The 15436-nt window shown below is 32.9% G+C and overlaps 2 protein-coding genes across 2 annotated transcripts; both read left to right on the top strand.

The window, feature by feature from the left end:
* The first annotated feature begins 2412 nt into the window (after positions 1-2412).
* Positions 2413-5353, top strand: MED10 (mediator complex subunit 10). Its single transcript, XM_077440185.1, has 3 exons — positions 2413-2964; positions 3268-3351; positions 3585-5353. The coding sequence occupies exons 1-3, from the start codon at positions 2843-2845 to the stop codon at positions 3772-3774; spliced, it is 396 nt and encodes a 131-aa protein (XP_077296311.1). The 5' UTR covers positions 2413-2842; the 3' UTR covers positions 3775-5353.
* Positions 5354-9773: 4420 nt separating this feature from the next.
* On the top strand, positions 9774-13813 carry LOC143915425 (mitochondrial cardiolipin hydrolase-like). The gene is made up of 3 exons (XM_077436069.1): positions 9774-10472; positions 12748-13058; positions 13182-13813. The coding sequence occupies exons 1-2, from the start codon at positions 10058-10060 to the stop codon at positions 13053-13055; spliced, it is 723 nt and encodes a 240-aa protein (XP_077292195.1). The 5' UTR covers positions 9774-10057; the 3' UTR covers positions 13056-13058; positions 13182-13813.
* The last annotated feature ends 1623 nt before the right edge of the window (positions 13814-15436 follow it).

Below are 15436 nucleotides of genomic sequence, written 5' to 3'. Positions count from 1 at the left end.
GAATTTAGAAAATATTATGAATTTAATGATTAATGAGATACTATGGATCTATGAATGCTACGTGTATTTCTTATGTGTTACTTTTGGGTAACTAATAAAATAATCGCTGCTATGTGCTTTGAAAAAAAACAAAACAAAACTTTATCTAATGTTATTACGTACATAGATAAAGTGACAAGACAGTCGGTAGAAATTAAGTTAATTGATAGTTTTTTGGAGAATCAGTTTGATGGTCGATTAATGTTGACTATGTAAAGATTTGTGGAAAAAAATTTTCGCCTGCGGCGCTTTTTTCCCTTTTTCCATAATATTTTTTTATAATTATTTTTTCAAAAATAAGCTTATTTTTTTCATATTTTATAACTCAATAAGGTAAAGAATATTTTCCATTTTTATTCCGATATAAAAAAGATTTTTTGAAAAAAAATTCAATTTGACCAATCTTTGCCTGCCCTGCCCCCCAAAGAAAAAGCTGAAATGACGTCCCTGATTGTTTTCCACCGAAAGTAAAAGCCGCTTTTATGCCGCATTCTTTTATGATGCATTATATTTACCTAGGACAAGGGTTAAAACAAAATATACAATATAATTTATGGATCTATTTTTCTTTTGCCATTTTTCTTGTACCTAAATTTGTTTATTCCCAATTTTGAAAAAAAAAAATTTCCCTTGATTTTTAGCGTTATGGAAAGAAGAAAATTTTGTTATATGGGGGGGGGGGACAAATTATTTTAACCCTGGGTGGGGCCCCCTTTGACTCCTGGCATGCACTGATTTCAGTCCCAGTCCGCCACTGTATATATATATATATATATATATATATATATATATATATATATATATATATATATATATATATATATATATATATATATATATATATATATCAGTGGCGTGCGGTAAAACTCTCTCTCCCCCGTCGTACATCCTCACTTAATTTGCGCGAGCAGGATACAAGAGGAACAGGCTTTTACTCCCGTATTCTGCGCGCGCACATTAAACCAGGCTGTATGACAAAAAAAAGAGATAATTTCATCGCATGCCAATCATATATATTATATATATGTACATAGTACCGTTTACCATACACTCTTTTTTTTAATCTTTCGATTTAAGATCTTTCGATTTTCGATCTTTGCCATCCGATATTTGCTTTTTCAATCTTTTGGCTTTCAGTGCCGTGAGGTAGACCCCTTATAATCATAGGCCGGTGTGACCCTGCGCACCATTATTCATTTTTATGGTGAACCTTTTTTTTGCTCTCTAGCTTTGTAGTTTGCCCTGTTTCCTGGAAAATAGCCCCAAAACGCCCTCTTTCCTGGAAAAAGCACGCTCCATCGCCGAAGACTACTTATAATAATAAAAGCCTTGTAAAAAGTCAATAGTGTGCAGGGCTGCTCTAAGGGGGTGATTTGAGGATGCAGAACACCCGGTCTTCACGAAAAAATATCATATAAAAAAAATATCGATAGCTTCCGTTGACCCTTTCGCGGGCAAATTATTTCTAATTGATTTTTACAAATTTCATTTTGATAGTATTGCTAAAAAATACATATTATGGGGGATGAACGAATGAGACGACTGGCATGTTAATGCACGTGTTTATTATATGACAGCTGAAGACAGAGTGAGTAGTAGCTCTCCGAACCTAGCCGAATTGGTTCCCACTCGCAGGAAGGCAACCAAACTCGGCCATGTCGTATAAGCGAGCCGCCACAATATTTAAGGCAAATGTGGAAAAAATTTAATAAATATGTTTTAAACATAGAAAAAAAAGTGGGAAGTATACTTCCCACGGATCTTTGGGTGGTGCAAAAATATAATTTAAAAAAAATGCATTTTAAGATAAAATCATATATAGGTTAGAAACCAATTAGAGTACAATTCTCCATTTGGTTTTCTTGACCGTAAAATAAAATAAATAAATAAATATATTTAAAATTAAAAGAGCAAATAAACAAACTAAAGATATAATGCAAATTATATATAAAAATAATAATTATATCCAAAAAAACATTATTTTGACAAGTTGAAAAAAAATTCAAAAACAAAATGGTACATCGAACACCATTTCCTGTTCATATAAAAATTCATATGCTGCTTCCATGTGGCTGGAATTGTTTAAATTCCAATTTTGTGACATCTAATAAATAAAAGAAAAATATTGTAAAATCCAATATTATAAAATATATGCTTCACTTATATCCATGGGAATACCTATTCCCATTTTCTAAAATCATAAGAATATGGAACATTTCAATAATAATTTATATTAAATTCAATAAAACAAAGTGCAAGGAACATAAATCGATCGTTAAAATTCTTATAAAGTTAAAAAATAAGACTATACCTTAAAAAAACTGGTATTTATTCAGCTATCAAGCCCTCGGTGAGCGGCGCACGCGGGGGCTTGATAGCTGAGTAAATACAAGCCACGTGCGCTGCTCTCAAGCATCATTTTGAAATGCCATTAGTAATTCAAGTACACTGGAAAAAGCTGAGCGTGATCCGACATCACTAGACTCCTACCATGTTACGAGTAACGTCCGAGTGACAAACCAAGTGGACTCGATCTAGGTGCACTCGTATCATGTCAATCCGGAATAACAAACGAACTTACTTTTGCTCGAACGACTGATGCTGTTTGTGATTAAGATTAAGACGAAACTATCCAAACTGCATAAATCAAATTCTTTTTGGTAATAAATTTTTCGTCAATAAAGTTTTGTAATTTCTAATAAACGGGGTGTTTTAAATTGCGACGTTTTGCAGCCTGTCTTATTATTGAGGAAGGGGTGGGGGAGTCATTTGTGGGTGTTGTACTGTCATTTGTGATTTCGCGATGGCGTCTCCCTTGGAGAGTTTGGAGAATCAGTTGGAAATGTTCATCGAGAACGTCAGACAAATCCGCATCATAGTCAGTGACTTTCAACCTCAGGGTCAGAGCGTACTCAACCAGAAAATGTCAGTATCGCTTAATTCAGTTGTTCCTCGAATATGTCAATTTAATATTGCATTCTCCATTTTGTTAGTCACCATTTCACATATGTATGGTAATTGCATTATTATTCACATTGCGATCGCCCAAAAGACAATTTTTGCCATGAAAGTCACGAATACGGAATATTTGGCACTCGAGTTATCGTTAGTATAATGGACTTTTCGGCTGCCAGGTGTTCCGTTATAGAGATTTTAGTGACTTTTGGGCGAGCGCTTTGTGACCAACTACCACCGAACCCATATGTATATTCGTTGTACTAATTTCAGACAGTCGCTGATAACCGGCCTCCAAGAAGTAGACAAATTGAAAAGTCAGGTTCAAGATGTTCACGTTCCACTTGAAGTTTTTGAGTGAGTAATAATGTAGATGTCTGCTTTATGTAGTTGAATATAAAATATTATTATCAGCCATTTGCCGACACCTCTCGCCCATTTTTTTTTTCATATACTTGTGCATCGTACGAACCCTACTCATTATTTTTTTAATTCGTTAAAATATATCCATTAATTAGTATGATTTTTTTTATTACATATGTATTTATAATAAGATTAAATCAATAAAAAAATATTCTGTATATTTTCAGTTACATAGATCAAGGAAGGAATCCTCAGCTTTACACAAAAGACTGCATCGAAAAGGCTCTGACAAAGAATGAAGAAGTGAAAGGCAAAATTGATTCTTACAAAAGATTCAAAGCACATTTACTCGTCGAATTATCTCGCACTTTTCCCAACGAATTAAATAAATATAGGGCTATCAGGGGTGATGAATAAATTATGTGCCACGTTAAATTAAATATATGTAGATTTATTATTACGAAATTAAAATTTTATTAATACGATATTTGTATACTATGTCTGTAATATTTTATAATGTATTTCAATAAAATCTGATCTTTTTTTCCTTTATTATTTTTTCATAATAATATGTTTTTTTTGTTAATTTCATATTGAAGTGTATATAAGTAAAATATGTATAACAATTTAAAATATTCGATTGTAAAGTTTTCACTTTATGATCAAATATTTGGGGAAGAAAACGCTTAAGAGTACTTTGTTTTGATATTAAAATCATGGCCCGGGCATCGGGGGGGGGGGGGGGGGACAGCGATGGCTCTGGCCTGGGAGCCCAGCACCGAGATAATTTTTTTTTAAATTTGTTACGAAATTGAGAAGTGTCTTTCGTCTTCATTCTTCGTAGTTATGTTCAAGTACTAACTTGTCGGTGATACCTTGGCTATTATTTTTACATCATGACTTTTATTTGAAACTTGTGATCCTCGATCTTATTACTCCTTAATGTATGTTGTGAAAAATATTGATGAAATGATTTTTAATTTCAATTTTGAAACTTTTTGAGAGGGGACCTGGCTTGGGATGTGTCAAAAATTATGAATAATTTATATTAGTTCCGATTCCATTAATATTCTGAATCTGTATCCGAACAGTCTTCATATATCACATAAGAATTACTATTCGATATAAATTCTCTGAATGCTGGTGTTCGAAAATTTATGTTGCCAGTTGGCTTTTTTCGATTTAGGGAATAATCGATGTGGAAAGGTGGTTCGTTCGGAGTTTTATTTTTGTGAGTGGTCTTATTTTATCCTTGTCGTTTCATAAGATCATTATCGAATAATAAAATGGCAATAATCGTAGATACAAATATAAATTTATTTTTGTATATGTATACATCAAAAGTAATACGAAGTTGAATAATGTGCAAAATATGATCGGCGATACTGTCGTCCAACTGATATAACATATATATATTTTATATTAATTTACCTACAATCAATGTGTTGACACTAAAGAGCTCAATTTTACCGTCAATTATATTAAAACGTCAACAAATAATCAACAATAGTTTTTACATCACAAATGATAGGTTTGAATGAACGGAACACTATATTTGAAATTTAAAAATTTATTTTTCAACATTTTTTAAAATTGAAATATGTACATGACAAAGATTATATTTTTATATGTACGGATTTTTTGAGAGCGATTTTTCTACAAATTTGTCTATATTTTATATTTTTGACGGTCTTTTCACATGAGTATATAAAGCAAAAACGCCTATGTCCACATATACACAAAAACGAACTGTGAATGGAATTTTTTCCACTAGTTATTCCTTTATGTATTAAACCCACAATTGGAATGAAGAAGTCCCATAGAAAACAGTGTCTGAAAGCAGCTTTACATGCAAACACGCCTATGTCCACACTTGGTCAAGATTTTAAACTATGTATTAAAAAATGTATCTTCATAAAAATGATAATAAAAACCGTTTCTTTTATGTTTAAATTTCATTTTAATTGATTAAATGTTAGCTGCAATTTCTAACTGCATACTATATTTAAAATTTATTTGGTATACAAATATGCGTATGACCGATATATATTTGCCATGCGTTACTAGATGCAAAACGCCTATGTGCAAGTTATAATCAGCAATATTTTGTGTTATTGCTAGTCACCGGACCAAGAAGGTGCCGCATATTGTTCAAAGGTTGTAAATGCATTGTTAAAGGTTTGCCGAACCTTTTTTACAAAGGATTTACAACAATGGATAGCACTGTGGCTATCCTACCTCTAGTTATTGCCATTGACTACTTCAATGGTTATTGCTTAATAATGGATCTTGGCTTAGTTTTATTCTATTCACAAGTAATAGCATACAATATTGGCTTCAATTTTAGGAAGCATAATCGCTTTCACAGTTCCAGAAACATTTTACTCTAAATGAACTCAAATGTATATAGGCGCCTTTGCTTTTATATCCCTTATATATTAATTCGGTTAACAGATTGTTTCCAATTTTGGAAAAGGACCCCAATTTTCGGGTGCCAGATGTTGCATGATCGAGATTTTAGTGACGTTTGCGAGACCGTTTTGTACGGAATAATCACCGAACTCGTTAATTCATATCCGATTAACTTATATCTACATTCATATCCAGTGGCGGCTCGTGGATAAGATATCTGGGGTGCTGCGGTTGATTAAAAATAAAAATAAATGTTTATTTGGATTATATTTTACTATTAACATCAAAATGATGAAAATTAAACATTATATGTATTTTATTTCATTATAAAATTGATTCTTCTGTCTTTTTTCCTTGAAAAAAGGTCTATCACCTTTTTGTTAAATTTTTCACTTTTCATCATCATTTTTTTTTTCAATTGACAGCATAGAAAAAGCCGTCAATCTTTCCTGAACCATTGTGTTTCTTATATATGTATGTCTTTATTCTATTTATTGATGAAAAACACCGTTCTGACTCAGAGGTAGTTGAAGTTGTAAGCAGAATTTGAATAAGTTTTGTTATTTCCACATGAACTTTGCATAAATTGATTGCAAAAATAAGTTTTAAAAATATTAATAAATCATTAATACCTACTATGCATTTCTTTCCTTGAGTAAAACACTTCTAATTCAGTTTGAAGTTTTTCTTTATCTAACATTGGATATGATTCAACGGTTAGTAGTAGATCTTCAATTGGCATTTTCTTTCAGTACTTTTCAAAATTTTCTTTATTAAATAATTTCACAGCTTTTAATTGATTAGAAAAAGTATATCTTTCTTTTATATCCTTAATAATAACATCACACATATTTTTGGCTTCTATAATATGTGCGATAATATATGCATCACATATTTTTGGAATCTCATATTTGTATAATGACATTAGTAAAACTTATTAAGTTTTCTTTAATTGAAAATGCATCGATATTACTATGTTAGATTGCATTTTGTTATAAATAATTTCTACATGCGGCATTAACTTGTGAAAAAGTTCTAAAATAAAAAATTGTATTCAGTAAATTGGTAGAATCTGTTATTATTTTATCAGTATTTTCGGAAGAATATTTAAGTTCTTGAAAACATTGGCTCATGCTGCGTATGGACCAAACCAACGACGATTTTGGTCCAACGTTTTAACCAGCAGGATAAAACCAGTAGCGTACAAAATATCGAAATAAAAATTAAATTTAAAAATTGAAATTAAATATCAAAACTAAAAATATTATTATTATATTAAAATTAAATTCAAATATCAAAATAAAATTATAATCAATATATTAAAATTAAAATAAAATATTGAAAGTTAAAACAGAACACGTCCAATTTAAATAAATTTTCGAGATTGACCTAAAATTAGATCATCAACAATCACATACAGGTAATCCTCGACTTTTGTTTGTCGAAGATGTTTTGACTTACGAAGATACACACTAAGATCGAAAAAAAATCAAAGAATTATTATTTTTACTTCCCCGTAATGCGCAGTTACTGAGAATATATCATGTATTAGTATGGGTGACCGAGCGATGGTCCCAACCCGGAACGTTGTCGGTTTATCAAACGAAATTTTTTTAGTCTTCAATTGTTTCTCTCGTCGAAATAAATCAAATAATTAAATCCATCTCAGAGGTAAAATTTATCGGATAATGTGTGATTATTAATTTTATTTCGACGAAAGAAAAAAAAACCCTTTGACAAATCACCGACATTTTTTTTGTTAAATATTTCATCGACGGCGAAACACAGTAGTGTATCGTGACGACTTATAAGAAACAATAACAAGGTTTTTTTCGCTCGTAATTATAATATTTCTCTGGTTGTAATGCGTATCGTCGTAATTCAAAACATTGTTGTAATTCAAAGCATCAACGATGATCTAATTGTGGCGGCTCGCTTATACGACATGGCCGAGTTTGGTTGCCTTCCTGCGAGTGGGAACCAACTCGGCTGGGTTCGGAGAGCTACTACTCACTCTGTCTTCAGCTGTCATATAATAAACACGTGCATTAACATGCCAGTCGTCTCATTCGTTCATCCTCCATATAATTTTAGCTCAATCTCGCTCGTTAGCTTAATTTTGATATTTAATTTCAATTTTTTTATTTAATTTTTATTTCAATATTTTGTACGCTACTGGTTTTAAAAGTAGGCCCAAAATCGTCTATGGTTTGGTGCGTACGGACCATCAGCTTAAATACTTAAAGTGACGTGTAGATACGTAGAAAGTGTAATGGTGCGTACGCACCAAGCCAACGAACGGCCCACAGGCCAACTTTTAAAACCAGTAGCGTACAAAATATGTTAAAGGGTTATCTGTTATCGGATTAACTATGTAAGTGCTTGCACTTACTTCCAGGATTATAACTGGACTCTAAGTGCATTTAGGCTAAACAATGACCGTTATTAGTTATTTCTCAGAATCGGTACGGGAAGACCCAATGTCGTGGAAATACATATCCGAATACGTGACTATACAACAGGTAAACAGATTAGGCGCCCTGAGAGATCTACCCCTTATAAGGCGGTACGTAGGCGATATCATATCATTCTGGACTGAACACTGACAATACGTGTATCTCCTTAATCATCAATAAATGCTGTGAAACGACTGTTGGCCTTTTACTTGGATCCTCCACCCACCCCTACGCAACACTATTATTATTATATTAAAATTAAATTCAAGTATCAAAATAAAATTATAATCATTATATTAAAATTAAATATTGAAAGTTAAAACAGAACATGCACAATTTAAATAAATTTTCGAGATTGACCTAAAATTAGATCATCAACAATCATATACGGGTAATCCTCGACTTTTGTTTGTCGAAGATGTTTTGACTTACGAAGATACGCACTAAGATCGAAAAAAAATCAAAGAATTATTATTTTTACTTCCCCGTAATGCGCAGTTACTGAGAATATATCATGTATTAGTATGGGTGATCCAACGATTTTTGCTAACCCGGGGTGTTGTCGGTCACATCAAACGGATTTTTTTATTCTTCAATTGTTTCTCTCGTCGAAATAAATCAAGTAATTAAATCATTTCAGAGGTAAAATTTATCGGATAATGTGTGATTATTAATTTTATTTCGACGAAAGAAAAAAAACCCTTTGACAAATCATAGGCCGCCGCGACCCTGCGCATCATTGTTCATTTTTGATTTGGCGATCATTGGTCACAAAGCGCTCCTCCAAAAGTCACCAAAATCTCTATAACGGAACATCTGGTAGCCGAAAAGTCCCTCATACTAACGATAACTATCATACTAATGAAAACTCGAGTGCCAAATATTCCGCATTCGTGGTTTTCATACCAAAAATTGACTGTGTGACCATCGCAATGTGATTAATAATCCAATTACCTTAATTTTTATGGTGAACTTTTTACTTTATCTATGTACGTAGTAACAATAGATGAAGTTTTGTAATCATGCGAAAATTCGAACTCGAGATTTTGACTGATTCGAGATCGAACTGAAACTTATTATCGGTTACTGAAATTGTTATCGACACGACGTAAATTTTTTTCAAAATTTTTAAGTTGACCGGAAATGGTACCTCATCTTATAGGTGTCTTTTTTTTAAGTTTTTGAATTCAATTATCTTCCAAACTGCTAACTGAATCGAACTGAATTTTTTTTACATGTAATAGAAATAATAATCTTTATATTTAAATATTTTTACCTGAACGGGAAGTAGTACTTTTACTCTTTTTAGTTTTTTTTGCTTTGTAGCTTTGTAGTTTGCCCTGTTTCCTGGAAAATAGCCCCAAAACGCACTCTTTCCTGGAAAAAGCTCGCTCCACCGCCGAAGACTACTTATGATATATGATGTAGTTTTATAGAAGAGGCAAATTGGGAAAATTCGGCGCTCAAAAGACGGAGAGGCTGGTGGGGAGCGAGCGCGTTATGGCCAAATCGGCGACGACGTCGGATCATATGTTTCGCGAGAGCGGCGAGATCGAATCGAACGTTGCGGTCGACGGGGGTGAAGAAGTGTCTCTGGGAAGTGTCGCGCCCCTCGCGCCTCGCCCCTCGTTCCACAGCCCCTCACCCCTCACCCCCCACCCCCACCCCCACCCCCACCCCCTCGGGCGCTCGCGAGTGCAAGCAAATCCGGAAGTCGGACAAAGAGCGCAATTGCGGGCGCGAGCACGAGGCACGTGCACGTGGTGTGGCAGCTGGTGCGGTGACAGTGCAGTGGGCGTGGGCGTGGTGCTGGTGACAGCGGTGTTGGTGGAATGTGGGTCAAGTGGGGCGCAGCCCTGCTGGGGGCGACGGGGGCGGCGGCGGCGGCGGGCGCGTGCTGGTGGAGGTGGGCGGGGGCGGGGGCGCGGGCGCAGCGAGCCGCCGTCAACGTGCTGGTGACGTTCGACGACTCGGGCTTCCGGTGCGAGCAGGAGATTGGGGCCGGGGGCGGAGGGGCTGGGGGCGCGTGCCACCACCGGTACTGCTGCGTGCACAACCTGCAGCGCATCGTCGACTTCCTGGACGACGCCCGCACCTGCATCGACATCTGCGTCTACATCTTCTCGTGCGATGCCCTGGCTCAGGCCGTCAAGAGAGCCCACGACCGAGGGGTGGTCGTCAGGATCATCACCGACTTCGACATGGCCTACAACAACGGCTCCCGCATATGCCACTTCTACGAGCAGGGTGAGCTTTACTCTTCACCTTACATATACATACGTGTATTTCCATTTCCATTTCTATTTTCACCCTTTCATTTCGAATCCTGTGAGATTCCAATTGGAAATTGTTTGACGACTCTCCGTAGGTGAAAATAAAACCGGTCCCCAAATTGTTTCAAAATACGTGTTTGATCATCGAAGGTGTTCAGTTCAGTTTTTAATTTGCCAATCAATATATGAAGATCCCCCCCTCCCCTCCCCCCCCCCCTTGACTCGATCGAAAATTTTACATTCTTTCCGATTGACTTGGAATTCATCAAAGAGGTTCGAATGCATCGCCCCTTTGATCGGATTCCAAATATGATATTTTGGTACTTTCCCGTTATTCGGAGGCGTTTCTTTTAAACGTAATATATAATTTCGAAAAAGACTTTGTAAGGTTTAATGTATGTAAGGTTTGAGTGGTAAAATCCGTGACGTTAAATTTAATAAAAAAAGAAATGAATATACTAAAATAAATTTAATAAAATGTTTACTGTTAGATTAGATATGTTTAAGCGGTTTATATTACAAATACCGAGCGAAGCCGGGTAAAATCACTAGTTTTTATAGCTAATCTGTCGCCAATGCCAGCTCAAAGGTGCAGCAAACTAAGCACATGCCTAGGGCGCTGCGAGGCGCCCCCATTTTTCTTTCTTTGATTATTACATTGAAAAAACCAAAAATAAATTTGGCTTCGAACTTATAAAACATTCTACTCGAAGTAACAATACTGATTGTAAAATATTATAATTTACGAGGAATGCAGGAAGTTGACTGTCAAATATCAACGGCTCACGAATAAACCTTTCAAAACAGCAACAAACAGGTACAAATGGTAATTTGGAATTATATTTTATATAAAATACTATTGAAACATGTGTATGTATATATATATATGTATATACATACATACATATCGGCGATGGATTTTCTATACGAAATTAAATACCTTAACTAATCATATTTGAAAAAAGAAATGTCACTGAAAAATTCTTCAATTCATAAATTAATGTCTTCATTATCGAATTTATTCATAGTTATCCGTATTTTATTTTATTAATTTTTGCACATTCCTCTCCTTTGTAAGAGTGTCACGCCGTCTTCCTCAATCGATGGTAGAGTGAATAAATTATATTGTATTATAAAAAAAAATGCCTCCAGATAAAATAGGAAAGTACCTATATTTTAAAATTAAATGTTCAGAAGAATTAATTAAAGCAGTTATGTATAAAATAATAAAACCTTCCCTAATAAATGAAAATTTATTTTCATACTCTTTTTAATATTGTGATGCTTTAAAAAGACAATATTTATGATGAAATGTTTACAAATCTTGCGGTAACTCATACAGACCACTATTAAAACAAAATAAGTTTCATTTGATCGAATTTGCACTTTGTATGTTGCTTTTATAGTTTATTTGAATTTATTATTCTTTTACATGTTTTGCCAAATAAAAGTAATCAACAACTTTTTTAAAAACAATTATAGCTTAGTAATTATAATACATTCCCCTTCCATAACAAGGTTTCACAAAAATGCAATTGTCAAAAGATTATTCGAATAAACTGGATCTTTCATGTAGAAGTACATTTTTGTATATGAGTATAGAATAATTAGTTTACATTCTTATTCCACAACCACTCATTGAATATCAAGGGACCTTATTTTAGTCTGTAGATAGATGAATTTATTTAAAACGGATAGCCCGCTAAAAGTCAACGGGAGAAATTAGATGAATCTTATTTCGATTTGCATTAGAAATTAATTATTATTTGTCATTTATTGTAGTACTTAATCTGAATAATGGATACCTTCTTAATGATTTCACAATGAAAATATTGAGACTATAAACTCAATATGCGAATGCTACATTTGAATTTGAGCATCGATAATATTTATAAATTTCCAGATACAATTCGGCATTAATGCTAAAATCAGTGGCGGTTCGTGCATAGGAGCTGAGGGGCCCAACACCCCCAGAAAAATTGCATTAACGACATGGGAATATAATAAAAATAAAAATGATTACATAGACATTAAACATACTCATTAGTAATATAATTGGGGGTGCTGCAGCTCTGCAGTGTATATAGATGAGCCGCCACTAGTTAAAATAATGTGTCTTTACTCTCATAAACAGCCGTTCATAATTCATCAATCATAAAATAATCGCGTAAAATAAATTGAAGTAAATAATTTAATGAAATTATAATAATATGAAATATAAATGTAACACTTTCATAATCTTGTTTCAGGGATCAAAGTAAAAAGTAAAAACTCGAACAATCTTATGCATCACAAATTTTGCATCATTGATAGTCCATCACGAATTGGAGAAATATATAGTAAAAATTCAAACGTGACATTCATGAATTATTTTTTACATAAAATTAATCAACAACACAGAGGAATATTAGTGAATGGATCGTTGAATTGGACTAATCAGGCCATCAATGGAAATTGGGAACATGTGTTGATAACGTCCCATTTGCCCATCATTAAACTGTTTCAGTCCGAGTTCAATGAGATATGGAAGACTTTCAAGGAATTTCAGCCCTATTAGCAAGTTTGTTTTGAATTTTTTTTTTTGTAAATGCTTCTGAATCTCGTTGCTATTACTATACTACTTAATTTTAAAATACAACGATTTCAGTGAAATCTAAAGCGATGCCTTAATGTTTGTTTGTAGGGTTTTTTTTTAATACGACACTGAATGCCATAAAATACTTACAACGATATCAGTGAAACCCAAATGTGATACTTTAATGTTTGTATGTTAGGGATTTAATAAAACTTAATTCCTAGAATTTAAAATAGTGTGTAATAAAAAAATATTTATAAATGTTAATACTGTAACTATTTGTAAATCTATGGAAATATTTTGGCACTATTTCAATGGTGGAACGGTAGACTGCTTCGTCTTTAAGTATTAGTTTTTCTATTGGTCTATAGATGGCATTTTTGTTTTAATTTTTTTCTCCCAATTTTTCGTTTCATACATAGATGGCGATTGATTATTTGATTTTTTTTATTATTTATATTCTTTAAATATATGTTTTAACATTCGGAACAAGTGCTTATAATATAATAAATTTTCATGGTTATTATATTTGTATCCAAATTTGTTTTTATTTTCATTATTACCCAATACAATGATTTATTATACTGTGAAATTATTTTTAAATTAATAAGAATTATTTTTATTTTGTGAAGCTATGTTTAAAAAAAATATGAAAATATAGACTATTTTTGTAAAAAATATGTTATAGATATTTTCAATATATGTAGATACATATCATATAATAAATATGAATCAAACCTTTATGTGTGCTTTCAATTCCATAGACCTTTTTTGCCTGAAAAATATTTATATACGCATTATGAATCAATTACGCATTAGGTATATGTTATATTTTTCATTATTTGAAATTGAACGAAATATAATTAAAAAAATAGATGATGAACTTATATTATAACAGATATGACGATAAGAGTCTACATAGTTTAATTTTCTTATATAATTAGAAAAATACTTAACAACTTGAAGTTGTAGTGTTGTTGTTACACAGTAACATTTGTGTATCTTAAAGCAGCCATTTAGTAGGTATATATTTTTATTTATTTTTCTAATAGTATTTAGTAAACATAATCAACAAAATATATGTGTATTTATAATAATTCTATTTTTTTTTACAAGCCTCATCTATATTTTTTAACATCTATCATGTCAAGTAAGGCTTCCAATCCCGGGATCCCGGTGTTTTCTGGTACCGTGAATCCCGGTGCTGAAACTAGTCTGAATACCGGGATTACGGTGCTGGCAGAAATTTCTTTAAAAATATTATTTTTCCAAAATAATATGGAAAAAAACATAAAACATTATATTATATAATGAAAAATGGTGGGATGAGCAATGAGAGTTATAGTCCATTTGTTTGCCACCCGTTTCGACGCCGGCTTGCCGTTTCCACGAAATGGTATTAAAGTAGTACTTCTAATTTAGAGAATCAAGCTTTTTTATGTTTTTCTAAGAAATCCTTTAATTTATTGAACTGAAATTTTATATCTAGAGTTTTAAGTTTAATACCAAGTTATGTATAAAAGTTGGTAAGCATCTATTAACCGGAAGTGGCAGTTTACTCTTGTTCAACTTTTTCTTCCAATATTTTTTCGACCCCTTTAACATGTGTGCTCTTCACGTAAAAATTGTTGTATCAATGTGATGAAAAAAAAATCACTAAATATGAATCACTAAATTCATAACCGGAAGCGGGATTTTTTCCCCTTAGAAAAGTCAAAAATGTTGTGACAACGATTCTTTCCACGCCCTTAAAATATTTAGTTGAAAATTTATATTTGTATTCTTTTTTGGTCGGAATTCGTAAGCCGGAAGTAGAACTTTTGAATCAATGAATCAAAGCGATGTTTTTTACTTTATTTAATTACATTTTCGGATGTGTTTTATTTAATCTTAGAAATTTATGGATGCGAACGGAAAATTTAAAGAATGTAGCCAAACTCCCAAAATTAGTACGCCAATATGGGAGTATTTTTTGCGTGAAACATCAGGAGAGTTTGCAAAATGCGATTGAACGTTTTTGAAATATGAAAACATGCAATTGAACTTTTTTTCTTATACATTTGAAATCCCGGTGCTAGCACCGGGATCCCGGGATCGTACCGTAATCCCGGTGCCGAAGTAACCTTCCGAGATTGGAAGCACTAATGTCAAGTGAATCTCAGTACAATACGTACATAGGTATTACATAAAACCAAGATTCAATATTAACTGGCTCACAAAACATGAAATTATTATTTTGTTTTGAATTTTAATTGTATATATATGTACAGCTTGTTTTTTTAACTTTGTTTCGAACGATAATAATTGCTTCAATTGAATCAATTATTATTGTTCGATTAATCAGTTCGTGATAATTGTTACCC

The sequence above is a fragment of the Arctopsyche grandis genome, chromosome 1 (genome assembly GCF_051622035.1).
Source record: "Arctopsyche grandis isolate Sample6627 chromosome 1, ASM5162203v2, whole genome shotgun sequence".
In the NCBI taxonomy this organism is placed as follows: domain Eukaryota; kingdom Metazoa; phylum Arthropoda; class Insecta; order Trichoptera; family Hydropsychidae; genus Arctopsyche; species Arctopsyche grandis.
This window is presented reverse-complemented; position numbering and strand designations above follow the sequence as displayed.